Below are 23,021 nucleotides of genomic sequence, written 5' to 3'. Positions count from 1 at the left end.
GCAGTTATTCTAAATATGCACTTACTGTATAAAGGAATACTTTTTCCCCCTCCCTCACTTTTATAAGTGAACATCATAGTTTAATAGGCGATGTGTCTGATAGGTGCCTTTTCTTCCTGGGGGCAGCCATTGCATACTTGAAAAGTAATTTTGGAAAAGGATCTAATGTATTTCTAGCTGTTGTTTAATGAAGTTTTAACAGCTGGAAGCAGAAAGGAAAGCTGCCTCAGTGCCTGTCCAGTCTGTTCTCTACAGTGTGCCAATAATGTATAAATATAAGAATTGATCTAGTATCAAATCCCTCTAGTCCATCACGCTCTTGCTTTTTTTATATGAGGTTTTTTGAGTACTTAATCATTCCCACCACATTCCTTCTAACCCCTCTAATGGCACGCTAGCCTTTTGTGAAATGATGGCATCAGTACTACAGATGAGAATGCACCATTGATTTATAAAATGACACTTTAATATTTTCCATACTGTGCTTTCTCCCCTTTGTTATGCATTTAATATCCTGTTATCTCTTGTGTTGTTCTTTCGTCAGAGGTCTTCACTGAACTGTTCACAACACTGTCTAACATCTTCTCTGAGCAGATACATTTATTCTAGGAGCCTGTATGGCATATGAGTAGTTTAAATGCATTCTTTCTAGTAGGGTCTATTTTGTATACACTTCATTTGCTAGGTTGGTCAGTGCCCTGTGAAGTTCTTAATGATTTCCCCCAAACTGCAGCAGTGCAAATAATATTTTTTTTTCATTTAAAGAAAAAGATATTTAGCCACAATTCACCCATCTCTTTCCAAGCACATAGGCAAGTGTGTGTGCACAGGGATCTCTTTATTAAACAAACGAAGAGACGCATTGAATCTTTGAGATGAATTACAACTAGCCTAATGCTCTGATGAAAACTGACTTTTTAAGTCCTTCTAGGCTTTCCCCTTTTTTTCTATTTGTCCTTTTTCTTTGCCTGGTCTTTAAGGAATTGATCCATGATAGGGTTTCACCATTCAAAGGGCACTTTGGAAAAGACCTTCTGAAAGTATAAATGAATGGTGTTGACCATCTCATAATGTGATCTTTCAGTTGTTTCATGATGCTACCATTTCAGCAGTTTTGACATGTATAATTTTAATTCTCGTTGCACTGCATTTTCCCAGAATTGCCTGGGAAGCTACTTCTTGGATGTAAATACACTATCTGCAATCTTCTGTTGTCTTGTACATCATTTGTACTTTAGCCATTTTGTTTCAACACCCAAAATTTAGTTTTTAATCTATCATAGCACCTTGGAAAGGTGGATGATCAAGCATTTCTGAAGTTAGTGTTTTGCTGCAGCGTCCCTTCTTTTAACATTTCAATTTCTGATAATGCTTGGGTTTTTTGGGTAAAAATTGAAAACCCAAAGATGATACTTAGCTTTGCAGTACTGTTACCTTCCAAGTCTACTCTAGTGTCACCAGAATGACAGTGCTCAAGGGTCATAGTTTAGAAATGCTGCTTCATAATATGTATATACAGGATGTACTGGGCCTGTATACTGTCCTTTCTTATAATATGGTCTCAGGTTAAAACACCAGAGATTTTGATGTTAGCCTTTGGTAAGGGAAATAAGAACATCCATTGCAGACTTGACCACACATGAGAAGAATCAAATTTCAAGGCTATTTTACATTCTCAGTCCATTTAACTCAAAACTAAATACAGCTGCTAATGCCCAGTAGAAGATGGTGAGACAACTAGATAGGTGGTCAGATATGCAGGAGAGATTCAGTAAGTTCTGAAGTTTCTAGATCATGGTCCACAGATACTTTTTAGTTTTCAAAGCATTTGGTGCTCCTCTGCAGAGATACAGATTTCACAGGGTGTCAGTTCCTCTTGGTTTTGGTCACAATTTTACATTACAAAGCAGCTATCAAAAAGATGAAGGAAATCTGTAACAGGAATTTTTACTTACGTACCTCATCTCATTGAGAATGTAGATTAGACTGGTAGTAGATGTGGTTTCTGCCATTTAAAATGAGACAGGAATTATTTCTTTAATTAGGATGTACACTAAGAAAACACTTAAGAATCTCGGAACTGATGCATTTGATTTCTAGATAATAACAAATGAAAGAATTTTTATTGTATATTTTTTAGTGGGATTGTTGAGTTATGAAAATATATTCACTTCATAGAGTGAGAGAAGATGATTGTTATTAAGCACCAGCATTTGTCAGAATGATCTCTTGCTGGCAAAGCTCAAATCTAAAAGCAAAAAGAAAATCAGGGTCAACAATTAATATTATGTGATGTTTGTAGAAGCAATATTTTAATAGATTTGTAATTTTTAGCTAATGATTTATCATTCTTCAACTCAATGCAGGTGTTACAACTGCTATACCTTGGATGTTGTTGGTAGTGTAGCTTTTGGTACTGAGGTGGATTCTCAGAAGAATCCTGACGACCCTTTTGTTAAGAATTGCAGAACGTTCTTTGAAATGTCTTTGTTTAAGCCTCTCCTCATTCTAATCCGTAAGTATAGTCTACCTTTATCTACTTCTTTATGGTAATTTTCTAAAATTCATTCTCAAATTACAAAACGTGTTGAATCAGGAGCAGGAAAATGTATAGCAGACCTTATTTCAGAGGTGTTCAGAATATAACTTACAGGCCAAGTATACCCTGGAGATTGCCCCCACATTCTCTACAGTTCCTGTCACCATTAATGCAACTGCCTTCAGAAACTGAGGGTTCTTGGAAGGCAATGCTCTTGGTTGATCTAAGTGGAAGGTTTCTGGGACCTGTAGTTTCTACCTTATTTCTTTAAATACTTTTGCCTTAAAACAGAGTAACTGCCTTTTGGAGCCTGAGAGTAAAGTTTTTATGCACTTATTTTGCTAAGTAGAGATTGAAATCCCAGCCATAAACAACAGTGGGCTAATAACCCACTAAAGAAAAGAGGTGGAGGAGCCTAAGCAGGTAGCATAGGTTCTCTAATTCTTATTTAAATAGCAACAGCAGCCGGATTGACGGCTATAAAGGATAAAGATGATAAGTGCCAGTACAGGCTGTCATTAAGAGAGTGCATTTATTTTTAGATGGATAGAAGGGGAATGCAAGAAGGGAGTATAAAACCTTTTATTTCTAGGGCATGAAAGCTAAGGCTTCACGGTGTCAGTGGTATTGCTCATACAAGAGCAGTAAGAATTGTAGCTGAGGAAGCCACAGCATGATTGAGGTTGTTGAAGTTTTACCATCTTCCTTTCTAGACCTGCTTGTAGTAGTGTCAGGTGGCACAGTGGCAAAGTTTTCTGTGCCCATCTGATCCTGCTGGCATTACAGATTGCACCTGTACTGGCAAGCAGCATATGAACTGTTTCCTTCTGGAGCTGAACATCCAAAATGTCCTGTGGTTAATGTTTAACCTGATTGCAAATTGGGATTTGTGACTAGTTTCTGAAGGGACAAAAATTTTTCCCTATATGTCTAGGGCCATGTCCTTCATTAAGGAAAGTCTTTGTAGGGTTTGGTGTTAGATTCTTTGGTCGATCTCTTTCTGTTTATACATTATATGGTCTGAATTTCCACACTGTGTTGCCCTGTTGGCAGGACAGGAGGTTTCCAATAACTGATTTGTTAGTCTTAGGCTGTTCAAAAGCTAATGAGGGGCTTATGAAGATTCAAGACTTCACTCAGGTTTCTAGTCCCTGACTATAAAGGCCATGGACTGGAGACCATCCTTTTGCTAACATCCTACTTCCAGAATCTGTGGCCTTCTTGGAGAAGCAAGATAAAATTACAAACCAATATCCTAGTATTGAAGAACTGTATATGAGAATGACCACTACACAGTTTTATGGATCAGTGCCATAAACTGCTATGCTAGTTCAAAACCCCCCACCTTCTGTATGTTATTGTTTAAGTAGGTGGGAAAATAATTTTCCCCTTTGTTGTGATGGCTCCATGGCATCAAGAGGCTGAACCAAAATCCTGAAGTATTGTGCATGCAATCTTAGAAGGCCTCTGTCTAGCAAGGGAATCATGGCCAACATGGAAATTCTAAAAGGAAATCCTTTACCAGCTCATGGAGGTGGAAGAAAGAGAGGGAGAGAAAAGGAATGAAACAGGTTTCCCGAAAGTAACACATTCCACTTGATGAGTTTTGTAATATTAATGAAAGGAAGGGGATATTACAAGCTTTTACAGTCTAATTCTGTGTTTTCTTCTTTAAAATCTCTTACAGTTTCTTTCCCATTCATAATGATCCCATTGCTCCGAATTTTGCCAAACAAGAAACAAAAGGAACTGAATAGTTTTTTTATCCAAACCATAAAAAATGCAATTGTCTTCAGAGACCAGCAAGATGCAGCTGAGGTAAGGCCATTTCTGTGATAAATATATGGATAAGCAAACGTTTTGAGGAAAAATTGGAAGCGACATAAGCCTCAGTTGAAAAAGCAAACTCAGTCTGCTTGAACATTCAAAGCAATTTAGTGAAGATTTTATTCATTTTTAGCTTTATGTACCATCAACCAGGCTCGCTGTTGATGCAGAATTGTTAACACATTACAAGAAAGACTGCTTCTCTTAGTTCTTCTGTTCAAATAAGGGTGCGGAAAATGTTACATCTGGGATGACTTTCCAGTGCAGTTTCTAGACCGAGAAGGAAGGATTCACCCTGTAGAATTTTTTCTCATCTTGAAGTCAGGTGTTTTGTCTATCTTACCCTTCCTTAACGACCAGAGAAAAGGGAGCCCCCACTGAGTGTTTCAACTCAGTCATTACCTAGGAGCTGAGGCAGGTTTTGTATAGTCCTGTGATGGTTCCTACTGCTTTTGAAAGTAGAAACAACCTGAGTGTCTGGTTAAGAGCAGACACTTGAGATAACTAAAGAGAAAGGTAGTAAATTCTACCTGAAGAATGCAAAATAATGGGTGTGCATTATTAGCAAATAATTTGTTACTCATGTATTTGTTTTTCTTCTGAACATAACTCAGTTCTGGCTTTTCTTTGTTTGTTGGTTTGTTTAGTTTTCTTTTATTCCCTGTTATTTTACGAAGTATCTAAATGCACATGCGTTTTTACTGAAGTCTCTCTATTTTTGATATGTGAAGCATTTGGAATATAGGTGAATGCTTCAGTTCTGTGATACAGAAGTTCTTCAGGTCTGCTTGTCCTTTTGGACTGCACATAATATCCCTAAAAATAAGCTGACCACTGAATTATGGACTTTTAGTGGGAAACAAAGAATGTCAATAAGAATTCCATTTTAAAGGTAACTGAGACCAAGTTTTGCATATCAATTTACATGAAACATACTACAACATAGACATTAAGAAACTGTTAATATTGAAATATAAGAGATATTTCTTACCATTTTGAGGCAAAGCGCAGTTCTGATGGGGTAACATCAAAGGTGAGAAGAGATCCTCCCAACTTTTACTCACATTTTGCCCCACAGCTGTCACCTTTCAGGAAAGAATAGATTTTAGTCTATCTTATGTTACATCAAGGACACATTTAAAAATTTCATTGATTTTCCAAGATATTGCTGATTTTTGCTGTGTTGCTTGTTCTGTTCTTTTTCTTTGACTTTTTCTGTGGTGAATTTTCACTTCTGTATTTGTTTTGCTTTATTATCACATGCTTGTTTTTCCTCAGGCCTACCTTTATGAGTCTTTGCCCCTATTAGCCTTTAGGTCTTTGTCTCCATTCTTTACATCCAAAATGTTGTAAGCACTGTTGATGGGCCACAAACAATTAATTATTCATATTCGTTGTTCCTCACCCAGTCTGAGTGCTGGAGGAATGTTTTCTAAAAGGGATGATGTACCTAAGCTTCTTGCAGACACCTCATTTCTAGTGCAGAGATCCATTGTGACTTTTAATGGCATACTGGTGTGGCTCTATGAAGGACGAGTTTTGAATCAAAGATTAATGCTGAATTGGTTTGCAGGAAAAGTCTATTCTATGTATCAGTTCTAAAAGGGATGATAGAAAAATATAATTTGGACTAGAAGTAATTAATACATTAATATTAATAAAATGCAATATGTTTCTGTGGCAGTAGCACTGAGAGTATTAATCATGGGCTAAATCCTTCTGTTTACTAGAGATGGTCACTCCCTCAAAGTGCCAACTCAGCTAAAGGACAGCAGATGGGTATTGTTAAGGAAAAACACAAAGAAAAGCAAGACTGTAGTGACAAGAGCAGGAGGCAGCGTTCTCTGCATATGCAGCCTGTTTGCAGGTTTCAGTGGTTGATGGAGCAGAGATTTAAGGTTATATTGGAAGAGATGATGGGAGGTGCAGTAAGAGATAACACATGGCAGTAGCTGCTTTGTATCAAGGCAATATGGAGGAAAACACAAGGTCCATGTCTGCTGTCACAGTGTATGCACAAGCCCATGACTGGCTGTGGTCTCGCCTGGTCCTGGACTTCTGCCTAGTTTGCAAAATTGGCATAGGGAAACTATTTCAAATGCTGGGAGGGAGACACTTATGACCATATTTCTGAGAGCATATGAAGTCCCCTTTGCAGTTCAGGATTGTTAGCATGGCTTTCAGAAGAGACCAGAAAGTCTGGAGATTCTTTTTTTTCTGCCTTTTAACTGCCTGTCTCCTTCTATGCTTTTAGAATTTTTGACTGGTCGAGGTTGGTGGCACATGAGTCTTGTTACAACTATAGGCAGCTTAAAATTGGCCAAGAACATAAAACCAGTATGTGAAATGAATCAAAATGCAGCTGTGTCCAATTTAATGCAGAAATGTAATCTGTAGAGATCAGGTGTCCCAGATAGCCCTGTATATGAAGGGGAATTATGTCCTGTGTCCTAGCTCTCCAATGATGAAATGTATCCACTGAAGTCAGTCAGAGTTTTGGCACTGAATTTTAATGAAGCCAAGATATAACCGGTAGCTACTGGTTCTTTGTGATAATAATGGGAGCAATAAGCAAAGTCTTGTGCTACATTAGGCCAATAGGCATTCCTTAGGTTGCCACATTCCTAGATGTTACATCGTGTGTTTTACTCCACATCAATTTTGTCACCATTAAAAATGCTTGCAGCTTTTTATTTTTTCTTTCTGGAAGGAAAAAAAGGTAAAAAAAAAAAAAAAAGTCTTTTGAACAAGCTGTAAAACAATGAAAAGCTCCACAAAAGTGATTCAGCCGAAGCTTCCTCTCATCTGTAGCTAAGATGAACGAAGAATAAAGGAAGGCCAAAAAACTGTGACAAGCAAAGTCAGGCTGTTATCATCCCTGTTCTATCAGTAAATGAACAATGAATAATCCCATGGGCAGATAGTAATTTTATAGCCAGGTTGAGATCTAATAATACGCTTGCAGCTTGTACGAGATCTGTGATGTCACTTTCTCTCATCCCATTGGTTAGTGCTGCAGATGTAATTTTAATTATATATTATCTTTCTTTGGTCAGTCAAATAATTTCAGTCCTGGATATTCCACTCATTTGGCTTATGTACAAAAACATTTAGTGGTCGTACTTTAGCAATTTTAATATATTACATTTATTCATGGATTCAAATTACTGTAAAATGCTTTTCCCACTATTTACAGAAGAGCAAATTTACCCTGCTCAGAAGAAACAGCACAAATTTAATGCACCACTTAACACCTACTTTGAAGACTCCAGAAGGATTTAAGTGTTCAAATACCTTATCCTGATTATCTGCCCAGGTTTAAATTTTTCCCTTAGGCAAAATGTTTCCAGAAACAGAGCAGATAGACTGTTTACTTCAGTATATGATAGTTTGATAGATTTTAATTTATTAATCTGATATACAAATCAGTATTCATGTAAGATCTGTTTTTCTGTCATGTTGTATCATATTCTTAACTTACCAGTCTATTTTAAATGACCATATTTAGAAGAAGGAGTTGCTCATGGTCCTCAAAATTGAGACTCCTTTCTAAGATTGTGGGTTGAAACTGAGCCATCTTATCCACAGTAATACCAACAATTGGAATGTAACAGTTTAAGGATATTTTTGGAAAATCACAACAGATCTGTGGGAAAATCCAGTTTTCAAATATGCGCCCTTTAGCAAGAGAACAGGAGAGTTCATAGAGGCTGCAATCCATTCTTCTGGCATCTTCTAATTTTTTCAGTTATGCTATCTGCTGTGGGTCTGTAATTCAAGGTCACCGATTCATGCCAGGCCAGTAGCAACCTGATGATGTTTCTGATGCTGATCAGGTGTTTCTTGGTGGTTTCAAGATGATTTGAAACGAGACAGTGACAAAACACTGCGAAGTGGTACCAGAACTGTGTTCACTGACATCTTGTTTGGCAGCTTAGTCAGTCTGACTGAAGACTGCATGTTTTGATGTAAGTGTGGAGCAGACGGAAGGAACAACAGGAGAAGAGGGTAAAGGTTTGCTGTAGGGTGCTGTTTGCCCTGGTGATGGTCTGGACTCCTGAGGGCTTGTACGGCCCTGGAATGCTTCATACTCTACTGTGCTAGGACCAGCTCAAACAACCCCTTCCAATTTTCCCCATTTTTCATCCTCATTCCCACCAATCGTTTCTCCGGTCTCTGGTAAGTGCAGTCACTGGCTCTGCTGCCCCTTTGGCTGCCTGCACACCCAGGCAGACACAAATGATTCCAGGCGTGTGGAGATTCTTTGGTTTTCCAGCATCAGCCATGGGAGCCTAAAAAAGGGCAGGAAACTGAATTTTGAGGAAGTCTGAAACTAAGCTGTTTAAATGCTTGCAAAGGGGAGACAACTGCCCTATCACTACTGCTAGCAATAGTAAGGTACTATAAGGAAGTGGTATCTTTTAGTATCTTTCTGAGAAATGGTGGCCTGGTTACAAATTTAATCTCTGGAACACTGATTCCCAGGGAAAAATGTTCTATGAGCTCCTCTAAATGCTTTACCTAAGGAGAAGAGAGGCATACATATGTGTACCTGCATTTTGGAGGATAAGGATTTTTCAGATTGTCATCTCAAAACCTAATCGCTGTGTCACTCTGTTAATTTCTTTTCCTTTCCCAGCAGTTCCCTGGAGTTTTTCCTTTTCATGAACTAATGAACTATTTTATTCAAGCGCTGCTTGAAATGAGTTGGGCAGAGGTAATCCTCCTGAAAAAGTCTGATCCTCTCTTTGTCAAGGGAAAACTATACAATTACTAAGAAAACTTAGTTAAAAATTTCCTAAATACTATGTACATTCCAGGAGCTGTGTGTGTGTTTGAACTGTGGAAATGCAGTACAGATGTTAAAAAGTAAATATTATTCTAAGGAAACAGCAGATGGGAGGATTAGACACCTTCTAATAGTGTGCAGTTTTCCTGCCTTTGTAGAAAACCAAGCAAAACGTGTTTATATTTGAAAGAAGGAGGTGTCCATTTAAGGGTACACGCACGACATGGCAATACTAAAGAATCCATTTTTTATTGATTTATCAAGTCAGTAAAACAAAGGATCAGTCTGGTCCTTTTTTTTTTTTTTTCCTAAGTCTGTCTGTAGGAGGGATGCTACTACTCTGTTCTGCTGGGCCTGTTCTCATGGTTGGATCTTGTCATTAACCACTGCCTTTGTCAGGTGGAAAAGTGAAGTGGGCTTTTCAGAAAGGTAAATGTGTGTCTTAAAGATATAGAGGGATTTTGTTCTTAATATGGGGTTTGAAGCAAAATCTCAAACCTGTGTCTCTGTTGTTTTAAATGAAAGGGTATCATTCCTCTAGAATATGTTAAAAACCTTTTGAATGTCAAATCTGGTGTCTGTGCCTGGGCAGCAGAGTGATTCTAAGAGGAAAAAAAGGTGACATTATGTTAATGTCTTTTTTTTTAAAAATCAAGCTATTATTGCTTTTTTTTAAAAAAAAAATGTGTTCCTTCCTTCCTACATTTGAATAAAAATGTTTTGGTTTTGTGGGGTTATTTTTTCCTTTTTCTTAAAGATGCAATGAATTTTATAACTTCCTCAGGATTTCTTAAATGGGCATTTAAACATAGCAAGGCCTCAAAACCTCGAATGGAGATGAACTTGAAATCCCCATTACTTTTCGTAACCAGATGAAACTTCTTGATCAGGCTGTTGTTATCTTTCTAAGGATGAATTGCAGGCCTATGAAATGTGATCTTTTGGTTTCAGGCCTGGGCTAACCTGTCTGGCTGAGGTGCTTTCATCATGAAATGCAGTTCTGCAGTCTCTCTGCTCAAAAGAGATCAAGGACAGAATAAGTAACGAGAACGGTGACTTTCTCACCTCCCTGGGGCGTGTTGATGGGGAAGCAGGAAGAGTTTTGCATTATTGCTGCAGCTGTCCCAGTTCTGCAACCCAGCACACGGGTGAGCCCAGTGCTTTAAGAGCACTGCAGTCATGAGAAGAAAGCAAATGTCTTTTTGGTTACCTGCTGCCAGCATGCACTTACCAGGTCTGCTTGCTATCACTCACCTTTTACTATTATCACACCATTTCTACTGCCTCCTTAGTTATGGATCAGAGTCCTTTATTGATCCTAGACAAGGAGCAGGCAGATGGTATAAGATATTTATTATCTGTTCCACTCCAGCAAACTCTGCAGCAACTATAACAAAATAATCTTGGCATCTGAGACTCTTTCTCCAGTACCTCCATCTCTCCCTAAACTAAAATCCCTTTTAGTTTTTTTTCAGCCACTTCTGTGTATCTTCATTTTTTCTTCAGGGTATGACATGAGCAGTCCTTATTTCATGTTTCACATGTTTCACTTCAGTTACAATCTGGGGTCCCAACTGCCATAATGCATGCCAACAATCTCATTGACTTCTTGGAGCACTGCTCACATGTTTCAGTTTGCAAGCACATAGTTTTGGACCAAGGAACAGAAATTAAAAGAAATGACTAGGGTGTTTGTACTGATTAAGCTAGTGAAGTTCTTGGGTATCCAGAGTTGCCATGAATGATCCTACAGTCAGTACTCAGAAAATGTATCTATTCAGGAAAAGCTGTCCTCACTTTCTAAGAGATGTGTGGTGGAGCTCCTTCAGAAGGCTTTAAAAATAAATTGTATCTTTGCCCCTTTCTGGGGAGAACAGTGGATGTTCAGTTGCTCCCTGTAGCAGGATTAATCCACAGGAAGTCATTAGGCCAACAGGATGCCTTCCAGGGAGGAAGGACTGAAATGCTTCTGTCAGTAAGGTTTGCATGCATTTTCCTCCTGTTTTCATCAGTCCGAGTGGGAGTGAAGATGGACATTTGGCTTTGCTGATTATTTTACAGCATATGAGAAACATCTTTTAATTGAGAATGGTCATATTTTTAGCGTTGAAAAAAAGTCTGTTACATCCAGAGTGAAAATAAATCAATCCAGAGGCTCTATGGTTGATAATGTCAAGGGTTCTAGTGACTTTTAAAAATTGTGTTTATATGGTAAAATCAGCCATGATACTGTTTACAAAAAATCCAGGCCAAAAGATAGCTTAAGGATGCTTTCAAATAATGTTTGCAGTAAAATTTTTCTGAAAACCTGGAGGAGGAAAGAATTAAAGGCAAACCTGTCTTTTTCAAAGAAACCACCCCATCTTTAAAGGCAGATCAAAAGTCTCATTTTTGTCCTTTTTTTTGGCCAGCCCTAGTAATGCCTCCTTCTAGGTGCTGGTTCCTGTGGCTATAACCTGGTTTTCCTGTTCTTAATACTGAAAGGGAGGGAGTGGTCACAGCACTGTTTTATGTATCCACAGAAATAAGAAGAGCAAGAGCTCGTTGTTCTTTGAAGGTGGGATCCAGCAAACACTGTTCTGTGTTACTGAACTTTGTGGTGGCTTTATCAGTACAGCAAAAAAACAGAGGAAGAGGAAGCCAAAAAAAGATCCTTGTTTCTTACAGGGGCCTGGGTTTCTTGCTTCTCCTCTGCAACCTATACCTGGCCCAACCCATCATTATTTTTCTGCTTTACCCTCTCTTACGATGGCAAGGAGACCCTGTGCTTGTTATCCAGAGAGAAGTTCAAATGCTGAAAATCCTGTTTATACCGGTGGTAATTCCCTGTAGGCAATAACGTCAGTGCTGGCCACTTGTCCCAGCCTGATCCTGTGCTAGTAATGAGTATTCGCAGCATGCATTTCAATGTCTGATTAAATCTTTCTGAAAGGCCATCTGTTTAAGGAGGATGTGGCATAGGCTTTAATACTTTTTATACCTAGTACTCAATACTGCTGTTTCATGACCTTAGACATAAAGTTTGTCCCTTGGTTAGTTAGCATCTCTCCTGATACTCTGATAAGAAAATAATTGGATCGAGGCTGTTGCAACCTGTTGGGTGACTGTGTTTCACAGGGGAATTGTTTCTGGGTGTTGGGTCGCAGAAGTTGCACAGACACAATGAGATGTTGCTATGTCCAGGGCTGAGGAAAAAGTATCTGTTTTCTGGGAAGAGAGTAAAACATCTTTAGCGTCCTTTTTTTTTCTAGCACTTGGGGCAGACTCTGATGTAGTCATATATCTCTTGATACATGCCAAATCAGTAAGTAATCTGGCCTTTCTGTTGCATGCTCTCATCTGTGCAAAATATTCAGCCTAAGCAGTGTTACATCTGTCTTTCAGGGTCATTTTCCTCTAGGCTTGGAAGCACAGTTTTCCCTTGTGATTCCCTCAGCATTAAGTAAATGTTCTCCAACATGTGTTTTCCCGTTTCCTGTCATTTGCTTTCCTTCATGATACAGTCTTAGTATTCATCCCCTTGACTGAAAGGACAAAAAAAATCTCACCCAGAAGTTGTGCAAATTCCCTGCTTCTGTAACTTCTCTCTCTTAAAATTCCTCATCTTTTCTGTACATTACCCTTGCAGTCTGTCCCTCCCAAGTTTCTCAGAAGATCCTGCTTCAGGTTGCTGAAAGCCCTTCTTTTTTCCTGCTTAATCTGTGATCTGGTCTTCATCCAGGGTGTGGAGTTTTCAAATCAGCAAACAAAGGGAATATTGCCACAAAATTAAATCATCTGGAGATTCATTTACTGCATAGCAGGGTGGTGGCCTTTAATGCCAAGGTGAGATATAAGATCTAATCTTCATTTGCATAGCCTTTGTTGTTTTTCATTATTTTTTTATTACTTACCCTTGATCTACATCTGCAAGGGATCTGTTGATCTGTTGACTGTTACCTTGCAGTTCAGAACAATAGCATGTTTGGGTACTTTCCCTCTACAAACAAACTTTCTTCTGATGTATATAACTGGAGCATAGCATCTAAAGTTTTAATTTAGAAAAAAAGTCACAGATTTACTGATCTAATTGCAATAACTGAGCTTTTCCTTTCTCTGTCACTTTTAACATTTTCAGTTTTGTCTCTTTGTTTCATTTGTTGTTTGCTTTTGTTTTGTTTTGTTTTTCTGTTGCTGGTTCACCATCCATCTTCCTGCTCCCAGAACTAGAAGAGGAGTTGTGGCACTTGTGGTATTAGTGGGTGATTTTGGAATTTGTCCCTGTTAGTTTCTCTGAGTCCCTATTTACCTACACTGACCTCTCTCATCCCCACTCACTGCCTTCTTTTTGCAGTACAGCATGACCTTTTCTGAAGCAGTTATGAAAAAGCTGTTCCTTGGTTATTTCATTCTGATTCGACTGTCTTGTCCATCTGTTGTTATGTTTTGATCTCTGGAGGTTTTTCCCTTGATATGTCTCAACTGTTGGTACCTACTTTGCACTCCTTTGATATTTCTTCCTTTACCCTTGTGTCTACTTACCTTAGCTGATCCATACTCCAGGTATAAGAGACACTGACAGCCCCTCTTGGCACCAGCAGAACCATTATGTGGCCAGCATTTGGATGTCAAGTGCATGAAGTTGCTTTTCCTTTGAACCTGGTGGCAATTCCGTATGTCCATCTCAGTGCACAAAACTGACCAACTTTGTTTGCAGGGGCAATTCTCTTCCTGCCACCATGCCCAGACTGGCCCAGGGGCTGCCTCTCCTTCCCCAGCCCGCTGGAGCCAGCCAAGCGGGAGGCCTTCGATAGACCCCAGCCACTTGTGACCATATCTGGATTTTTGAGGATAATTTAACATTAGAGTTGCTTATTATGGAAAAACAACAGATTGTCTGTCACTGGAAGCCTTGAGGAGAGGCTTTTTAAAATGTGCCCTCGATGTCAGCTGGCTGTGAGGCAGGAATCCCTGCGTGGCATTCCTCCATCTGCCTTGTGCTACAGAGCAGCCTGAATAATTGTGGCAATTTCTCTCCCTCCTCAGAAATCCACCTAGAAAATCCTGCATCCATGGCAGTCAGTGGCAGCCTTGCCCTGGTTGCATAGCCTGTGACTGTACAGGGCTTCCTCCACTTTCTTCCCAGTGACTACCTTTCATTTTTCCCTCCTGCTGGGATAAGCAAACTATACCTAAGAGAGGCTGAGACTAGAAAGGAGCCGAGCACCTCCTTGCTCTCTTCAACAGAAATGTACACTTTTTAATAATGTAATGTCAATTAAAAACATGCCAATTAAAATGGGCTTTTTAGTAGGTCTCTGGGGAGAGTGAGCCATAATTCACATTTAAATGTAAAGCTTCAAAAGCAAAGGAGAGCTAGGTGCATTGCAAGTGCCCAAATATTCAGTGATTTTAATTACAACGGAAACGTGATAAATTGCTTTGTGCCACAATCCATTATTAACAGCTTAATGAATATCACTGCTGCCTGTTTTAAACTGCTCCACGGTGAAAACTCCTGTCAGTATTTCAGTTGTGAGCTCTGATTTTTAGCATGTTTGTAACCTTACCCCTTTAAAAAGGGGAGGAAGGTGAAAGCCTACAGGCTTGACTTTGGGTCTGCGGCAAGTTCTGCTGGTGCAGCGTCCCAAGAGGCTGGAGGAAAGATGGAGCTTTTGTGTTTCACCAGTACTGGGATGGGCCAGGGGTCTTAAACTGTGTGCCTTGCACAGTATAAAAGAGATGTCACAGGTGGTCTTTGGGCATGCAAAAGGCCCTCATGCCAGCTGAGGGCTCACCAGAGCACAGGGCTACTTTTGCCGGTAGTGTTTCTTTGCACAATGCCCACTAGGCTTGAGGACTGTTTGAGGTGTCTGCTCAGGAGTAAAGGGCAGCAACAGTGCAACAGCCCGTGATTGAGCATGTTGATGAGCTTCTTTTGGAGTGAGCAAAGTGCAAGTTGGTTCAGATTTTCCAGATTTTAGCTAGCAAAAAGCTGATTCAATGTATAGAATTACATGTCCTTTTGGAGCACTGAAATATAAACAGGGATTGCGCTCAGCTTTTAACAGGGACAAAACAATTTTTTCTTGACAGTTATTATGTCTAAATTGTGCTAATGTTAAGATGCTATATACTTATATGTATTTAAAAGAAACTGGTACCTTTCTCCCCCTTTTCAAAGCAGCTTTAATATTTCAAGGGTAGAGTTTATTATTAGTAATGTTATTATTTTAGATGCAAGGAGTAGGTATTGCTGGGGCTTATAGTTGTGCCCCATTGAACTGTTGAGCTGGAGGGATTTAAATAGCCATGGTCTTGCTTCTATGAGATTTATTATTTATTGTGGGTGTTCTATTTGCACTTTTCTCTTGATCATGTGGTCTGACCACCCTATAGGGGTTACTGCCAACTCTTTGACAAGATTTGAGTGAGATGCAAGGTAGATCTCAGGATAGTAATGACCAGAAACTGCTCTTCTGATTTGGAGAAGTCACAATCATATATACAGGATAAACATGATTTGTCTGTATGTAATTAATGTCTCAGGTTTTGCCATTATTATTCTGATTATGTTTCTCTGGAAAACAACAAAAGCTTATTCACATTCCCCATCTCAGAATTGGCAGCATTATTCATAATGATTTTAACTTGCACCCTGTGAATTACACAGAGCTCTCCTGATTCATTATATCAATAATTACACATAGGATTTTTTTTTTTCTTGTGAAAAATCTTTCATTGACAGAGGAGTAATGATGCCTGTAAGTTGCTTAAGTATTGCTCAGTCAGGGATATATAAGATGTGGGATATGTCCTCATATTTTTGGGGAGAAAGACAGCTGGTATTCTGGCATGCTGTTAATATTCATGTGTTTCTGAAGCTGTGTTTGGCTTTTTTAATATATATTTTTACGTTAGAAAGCATTCCAGACCACAGGGCTGCCTGACATTTTTCATGCATCCCGATACTGGCAGAGGACAAAATGGATAGGAATATATAAAGAGCCATCTAATTTTTCTTTTTTTTTTTTTTTTTTAATTCATGCACACATGCTTCTTCTGTGTGTTTATCATTGTGCACAAAATGCCTATATTTGCAAGATAATAGGTGTGTAAATATTAGAAAGTCGTATTGAAACTCTAAAGGAAAGGAGAGCAAGAGGAGAATCCTTCCTGCTACTGAGGAGCCATCTATTGGATAAAACCCATAACTGAACCAAGCATCCATGAAACTGCAGAGGATAACACAATTTGTTATTGGTCACAGGCTGGCTGAAAAGAATCCTTTCCTTCCCAACATTGTTTCCAGCCACTGTGTTAGAGACCTGTACCCTTTTTCATGCACAAAAGGGGAGAGTCAGATGCAAAGGCAATTTATGTACTCTGGGTAAAAGCCAGTCTATTATGGCCAAAGATCCAGGATAAATCCTAATGTTGGGTGCAGGTGTGATCGTGAATGGATAAGACAGTGGTGGCATTGCCTGCCAGAAGTGGAGAACAGTTAGAAAAGACAAGTTTGTTGTTGTTGGGGTTTTTTTTCATATTGTTAATAAAGAACATAAATAACTAGCTTTTTCTTCTTTTTTTGCCTTTTTTTTTCCTAACAGTACAAGCCATTTATATCAGTCTCACAGCCATCATTAGTTAAAAAAATATATAATTTTTTTTTTAGTTATCCAGAATTACTTAAGACTATCACAAAAGCAAAGAATGAGGTGCTGCTCCCTTCAAAAAAGTATGCACTCTGTATGTAATGTGATGCAGAAAGAGTGGATCTTGAACAAATGATGGGGAGAGATGGAGAGATGAGGTAAGAAGGGACGTGATCAGTAAATTCCCAGGATAGCCCCAAAATATTCTGATGGCTCTTTGAAGTGAGTGGCAGGTCTTTGCAAGCATGTTAAATAGAGCATATGGGGCAGGAAGAGCAAATAATAAAGGAGCAACAATGAGATTCCCCTGCATTTTCTTGAATGTCAGGCAACTGTTAAAAACAGAACTGATTGTTCATCAGGAATTAGATTTAAGCAAATAGAATTATAATCTGTGGCAAATAGAAAAGGAACAGTGGTCTGCCTACAGCAGCAGCTTTTAGTCAGCAATTTGGGTCTGCAGAGGGTCAAGCTTCTGAGTGTCAGACCCTTAGCCTAAAACACTCCCTTCCTGCATCCTCCCTTCCTCCTGCGAATGGAGGAGGGGAAGAGTGTGGAATGGTTTACTGGGAGGTCAGATAAGCTTTGGGAGAGGATACATGTACACAGTGTGCAGCAGGGTGGTCAGCTTTCTGCTGAGTTGGGAGTTGGTGCCTGTTGCACACACTGGCGTGCATGAGGGGGCCCAGCCCAAGGTCTTCCTCCTCCCCAGTGCCCATTTATTTCTTCTCTTGCTGTATTTGCCCTCTGTGTATTCTGATAACCTCACTCCTCTGTCTCCAAGCAGCAAAACATGTATGGGACAGGGGAAGCTCAGCTACCCCATGCACTAATCCAATATTTATTGTTTGTGTTCTGATAATGCCAGGAATTGTTATCAGAGTGTTGTTATCTGAAATGTTTTGTAAATACAGAATAAGGAGCTTGCAGTCCACTGTTATGTGCTGCCAGAGTCTCTTGCTCACCATGATGCAGGGATTGGGAAAGCTGGAAGAGGCTCATTGTATTTTGGGCTGTTTGCTGAGCCTTGTTCACGCATGCATGCGATGGAGGGATCTGTGGTGGTTACACTGTTGTGCTGTGCTCTCGGTTGAGGTTGCCAGCCCAGCATGGCAGAAATGCCAACCAGCTGCCACAAAGTGCATGACACTCATTTACCATTAGACTAAATGTCATGGAGAATCTTAGTGCTTCTCTGACACCCAGCTCATTCTGCTCAACCTGGTGTTGGAAGGATACTCTCCAGAGCCAGTGACAAAGGTCAGTTTGTTAGGGGTGTCAGTGGAGAAGGCTGCAGGCAGTCCCTTGGTTTTACACTAAAGGATTGCTGGAATTGTTTCCAGTTCTCTAGGCAAGCCATAGATTTTCTCTGGGGGCCCACATATTAGTGAAACAATCAAATAGTCGTGTGCCTTATTTTCTCGCTCACATAATTGTAGTATCTCTTCATCCTACGTGTCACTTCAGCCAGATTAGGCCTCCAGCTAGGACATTTGCAGCTTACAGGCAACAAGTCCACATGCTTAAGATTAAAAACAGCTTCCTTCTACAAGAGCTATAAGCACCTGTATTAAGCTTGTCTCAACTAGAAACAGTTCTTTGCTTTCTCTACTTACACTAGCAATTAGATCTGAAATTCACATTCATATTCATCCCTGGACTGTGTGGGAACATCTCCAGAAGGAGGCTCTTGTCTTTCAAGATGTGAGCCCTCTAGTGCCACATGCAGTAGTTTAAGCTTAAGGGAGAGGGTCCCTGACAATTTCTGGCTTTTGATAACTCACCCAGCTTAGTTTTCAGGTCAAATTAAGCTTGCCCATGCCTCTGTAGATTAATAATGCTCTTTACCTTTGCATTCTAAAGGTTAGGGAAGTACAAAATTTTTGAGGAAGAAACCAGCAGTACCTGAACAGTCTTCTCCCTCACCTCATAGATGGAGGCGCTACCACATGAAAACACTGTTGTAATTTTCAGTAGTATGATTCTTCTGTTATCAGCATGGTTTGTCAAAGACATACTGAAGTATTAGATATATATAAAGAGAGAGAGATACAAGTGCAGGTTGTGGAGCCTCAGATGTTCTTGGTGTGGCTGGATGAGATCTAATGATCTGCAGTATCTGCAGTGACTCACTGAATAAGGGGAAACCTCTCCAGTGATTAAAATGGTTCAGTGCAAGTGTGGACTCCACAGGGAAGGCTGTGAGAAGCAGGAGTTTAGCTGGGTTTTTAAGAGCAGGTTAGACAAACAGCAGTCAGGGATGGTTTGGCTGATACTGCCTCATGGCAAGGGAATGGAGCAGTAACTTGCTGAGTTCCAGGCTTCTTTCCCCCATGTTATAGTACTTTTGCCTTAAACTCTTTGAGTCTGTGTAAATCTGTTTTCATCCTAGTTCTTAAAGGGTTTTCTGAGATCATCATTAGCTTTTCCTCATGAGGTTTTGTAAGATTTGATGCATGTTGTACTGATTTTACAGATGGAGAAGCTGCATCAGTTATAACTGTGTTTTAAAGGCAAAAAAAAGGAGCGCAGCTTTAAGCATCCCTCCTTCTGTGGAGATCAGTGCTGTAACTTATAATTCGTAGCAGCCACTCTTCACATTTAGTGGCAAACTCAGCCAACAAAATGCATGTTGTACTTCAATTTACACTGACTCTTGGGTTTTTTTTATTATTTTTATTTTTTAAAAGAACTTTGGTTATATATAGAAGGTAATATGTTTTTTTTACCTTCTTTAAAACTTCCCGTGCTCAGGTGCTTTCATTAATTTGCTGACATACTTGCCCCTTCTGGGCCTGCTCAGTATTTCATCTATCAGTTTGCTACACTATTGTAGGGACACTTCTTTCTTTCAAGTAGAAAGCAAAGCATTGCTGTGGCTTCTGATGTCAAATGTGGTGTCATTGAATAGTCACACTGCTCTCTCATTGCTGTAAAAACTTTTGCCAGAAATTTGCATAGGAATTTAGTGATGATAATATATGAAAATATCAGAACAAGTCCAAAGTTATACAAAATCTTCTCAGTCTGGACCTTCACTTCAATTGTTACAGTCAGACCAGGCTGGCAAAAGGCTGTATCACTTTCCAAGTGAGCACTCAGTGAATTTTATTTTATTTTTTTTCTTTAAATTTACTCATATTTTTAATGCGATTTATATTGCTTTGTAAGACGTGTCTGTCCTCAGACTTTCAGCCCATTTACAATAAAAACATTACATTGCTTTCACCAGCTGATGTTAAAAGATGCAAACAAAAAAGTAGTTTTCCCCCAAACTGAAAGCCTCCCAGCCACTCTCAAACAATGCCCATACACTGCAGTTCAAGACTCAAGCTCCTTCCAGAGCTGAACATCACCCATGAGAGCACCATGCCTCAACCTTCAGACACACACACTTGAGAGCTGTCAGCTCTGGCCTCCCAGGAAACTCCAGGTTCTGGGTTAAAGCACAAGACAGAAAGGACAGTCTCTCTGAAGTGTTTTTGGACTGGATGTATAGGCAGGGAGACTGGCTTTCTTGTGGTTTCACTAGAAAGCCTAATGAAACCTGCAAGTGTCAGGGAGAGGTTGAACTTGATCCTTTCAAAGCAGTTTGGCAAAATGATAGTTTTAGTGGGACTGCAGATTGTGCTGCTTTTTCAAAAGGATCTGGATAGCTACTGCAGAGCTTTGCTGATACATTCTGGGTGACACAGGTTTGTCTCACCTAGAAAGGTGATTGTTGAATCAAACTTACTAAAAGTGGCGTGGATATGAACTAATACAGCACTGTTTTATACATTTGTAAGAAGTTGAAATAATATGAGATGTGAACTTTCTGTCTGTTAGATATGGATTCTGAAGCTCAGCTTCTGATTTTTTGAGCTGCCATTAGAGCATTTGCAAAAGGCTAGGAGAGTCTGCATAGTTTCTTATGAGTGATATTGTATTAGCAGCATCACATTTGTATGACTTCTGCACCACAGCAAGTCCTTTACAGAATATCAAGTGATTATGTTATCTAGTTTTATTCCTTGATTCATCTTTAAGTTGCTTTTTGTAGTTCTAGGCTTTTTTGAACTCAAAATGTAGAGCTGAACTATCAGAGTAGTGCAAAGTTTGAGTACAGTTTGCAGAAAACACAACTGAGATCACAGCATAGAGAACAAAAAGTCCAGCTGATACATATGTGGTAGTTTTCCTGAAGTAATTTTTACTTCACTTTGCGGTCAGGTTGAATGGCTCAAGCTCCTTACCAAAAGCACAACCAAGGGTCCCGCAGACCCCCAAAGCAGCGATGAATTTACCAAAACACAATTCTCTGTTTAGAATGGAAAGAGCTAGAGACATCCCCTACAGCTCAGGACCCTTGTCTCCTGTGAGAAAAGTCACGATATAACACATGTGTGAGACATTCACCTCTCTCCTATGGACGGCTGCAGAACTTCAAAGCAGTAGTTTGAGGAGGGACAATAGATACTGCCGGGTTGGCCTTCCCCTGTACAACACACATCAGTTCTCCCAGTGTGTAGCACGTAGCTCGTTACAGTTCTGTGCAGAATGATTTCTCTGCATGGCCAGGTGATGTTTAAGGAGACTAATGAGAGAAATGATACGGCCCAGAACACTGGTGTCAGGGAATATATTGCAAGGTGTCTATCTTGGGGAAGCTGAAAGCGAGGCTTGTCTTATTATATATTTCAAAGGGAATGTCCTTGTCACCACCAAGTTAGACATGCACCCTGTCCCAGACTGCATTCAAATTAGGGTTTTTTTTTCAAGTAGTAGCTTTCCATTCAATTTTTATTGGCTTAATGATAGGCTCTGTGTTGTACGAGGGCAAAACAAGGGTCTGTCTCATTGGCATGCCGTTCTTTTGAAGTGGGCACTTGTTTCTGAGGCCATTGTAACATAAGTATGTGAATGTCAGAGGACAGGATAGAGGCTATTATGGTCTTCTGCTTTTTGTAGGAAAAATCAAACAAATGTCCCTCATGGAAAAAGGAAACTAGCAGCTGTATGTGATGACCAGAGAATGTTTTTGTGCAGTAACATTGTCATTATCTGGTCTGTTGTCAAACTGAAAACACTGCCTTTTTTTTGCCTTTTTTTTTATTTTTTTCTCCTTCTGTCAACTGAAGTGGAGAAAACCCCTGTGAATTTTCATGAGATACCTTTTCCTCATTTCCAGCACTTAGCAGTCCAATTATATTTGGTTTTATGCTAGTGTTTGACTCTATTGCACATTGTTAGGGTTTTGCGCCACAGTGATTTTTCCATCCTGGTAGTGTGGAAGAAAAATACGTTTCATTATGACTGATTATAACCCTGGAAATCTTTTCTCTCGCTTGGGCTGATGATGATTTTTTTATGTTGCATTCTGTACTGATGTCTAAAGTGAAGTAGATTGAACTGTAAGAAAGAGACATTTTGCTAAAATATAGCTCGTAGAATTATCTTGAAAAAAACTTGCATCTTTCTCATCTTATGCTTTTTTTCCCCTCCACTACTATTCAAGTAGTTTTTACAAATGAATGGGTTTTTTTGTAAGGATTGTTTATGAATCCATTGCTCTGAGCAACAAAATAGGTGGCACAGAAAAGGTATCTAGTTGTTTCTTGATAGGGCAGCCTTATAAAGAGATTCTGCAGCAAGAGAAGCTTTTAAATTCCTAACCAAATATATTTTCTGAGTAATAAAAAGAGCTCCTCAAAATGGCCACAGAGGCATTTGAGAGCACATTCTTGGGAATATTCACTTGTGCTAGCATTCATTAAGTTTGCTTTCAGCAAAAATTCTCATGAATGAAATTTTATTCACTAGTCATTATGATTATTATTTTACCATCATAGCAATAACCAGATGCTTTGTATAAGGCCAGGACCTGACTTTTTCTAAGGCTGGAGAAACATCTTGTAGGGTCTCCAGAGAGCGTATTGTCTAAATATAAGACCAGCCACAGCTAACAGCTCATGACTGGGAACTGCAAACCCTCAGAGAGCAATGGGTTTGTTTACAAGAAAATTCACAGCTAGAGAAGGAGGAATGCAGAACCATACCAAATGTTACACCATTTGAACTTAGTATGTTGCATCGTTACAGCTCCACTGAATCTGAATGTAATTACACGTTTTTATGTTATGAAAGTTGTTTAGGTGATGATGACTAGTTTTACAGATAAAAAGGAATATCTCTACAGTTGCAGTTTATTACTGTGCTAGACTAGTCTAGCCACACACTCATGAACACAGTG

General features: G+C 39.4%; 1 protein-coding gene across 1 annotated transcript in view; it reads left to right on the top strand.

Annotated features, from left to right (window-relative positions):
* Positions 1-23,021, top strand: part of TBXAS1 (thromboxane A synthase 1 (platelet)) — a 237,595-nt gene that overhangs the window by 145,155 nt on the left and 69,419 nt on the right. Inside the window, exons 7-8 of the mRNA XM_010005809.1 lie at positions 2,367-2,515; positions 4,227-4,357. Coding sequence (XP_010004111.1) covers positions 2,367-2,515; positions 4,227-4,357 — 280 coding nt within the window. The remainder of the gene's footprint in view (positions 1-2,366; positions 2,516-4,226; positions 4,358-23,021) is intronic.

The sequence above is a fragment of the Chaetura pelagica genome, unplaced genomic scaffold (genome assembly GCF_000747805.2).
Source record: "Chaetura pelagica isolate M959 unplaced genomic scaffold, ChaPel_1.0 scaffold79, whole genome shotgun sequence".
Classification (NCBI taxonomy): Eukaryota; Metazoa; Chordata; class Aves; order Apodiformes; family Apodidae; genus Chaetura; species Chaetura pelagica.
This window is presented reverse-complemented; position numbering and strand designations above follow the sequence as displayed.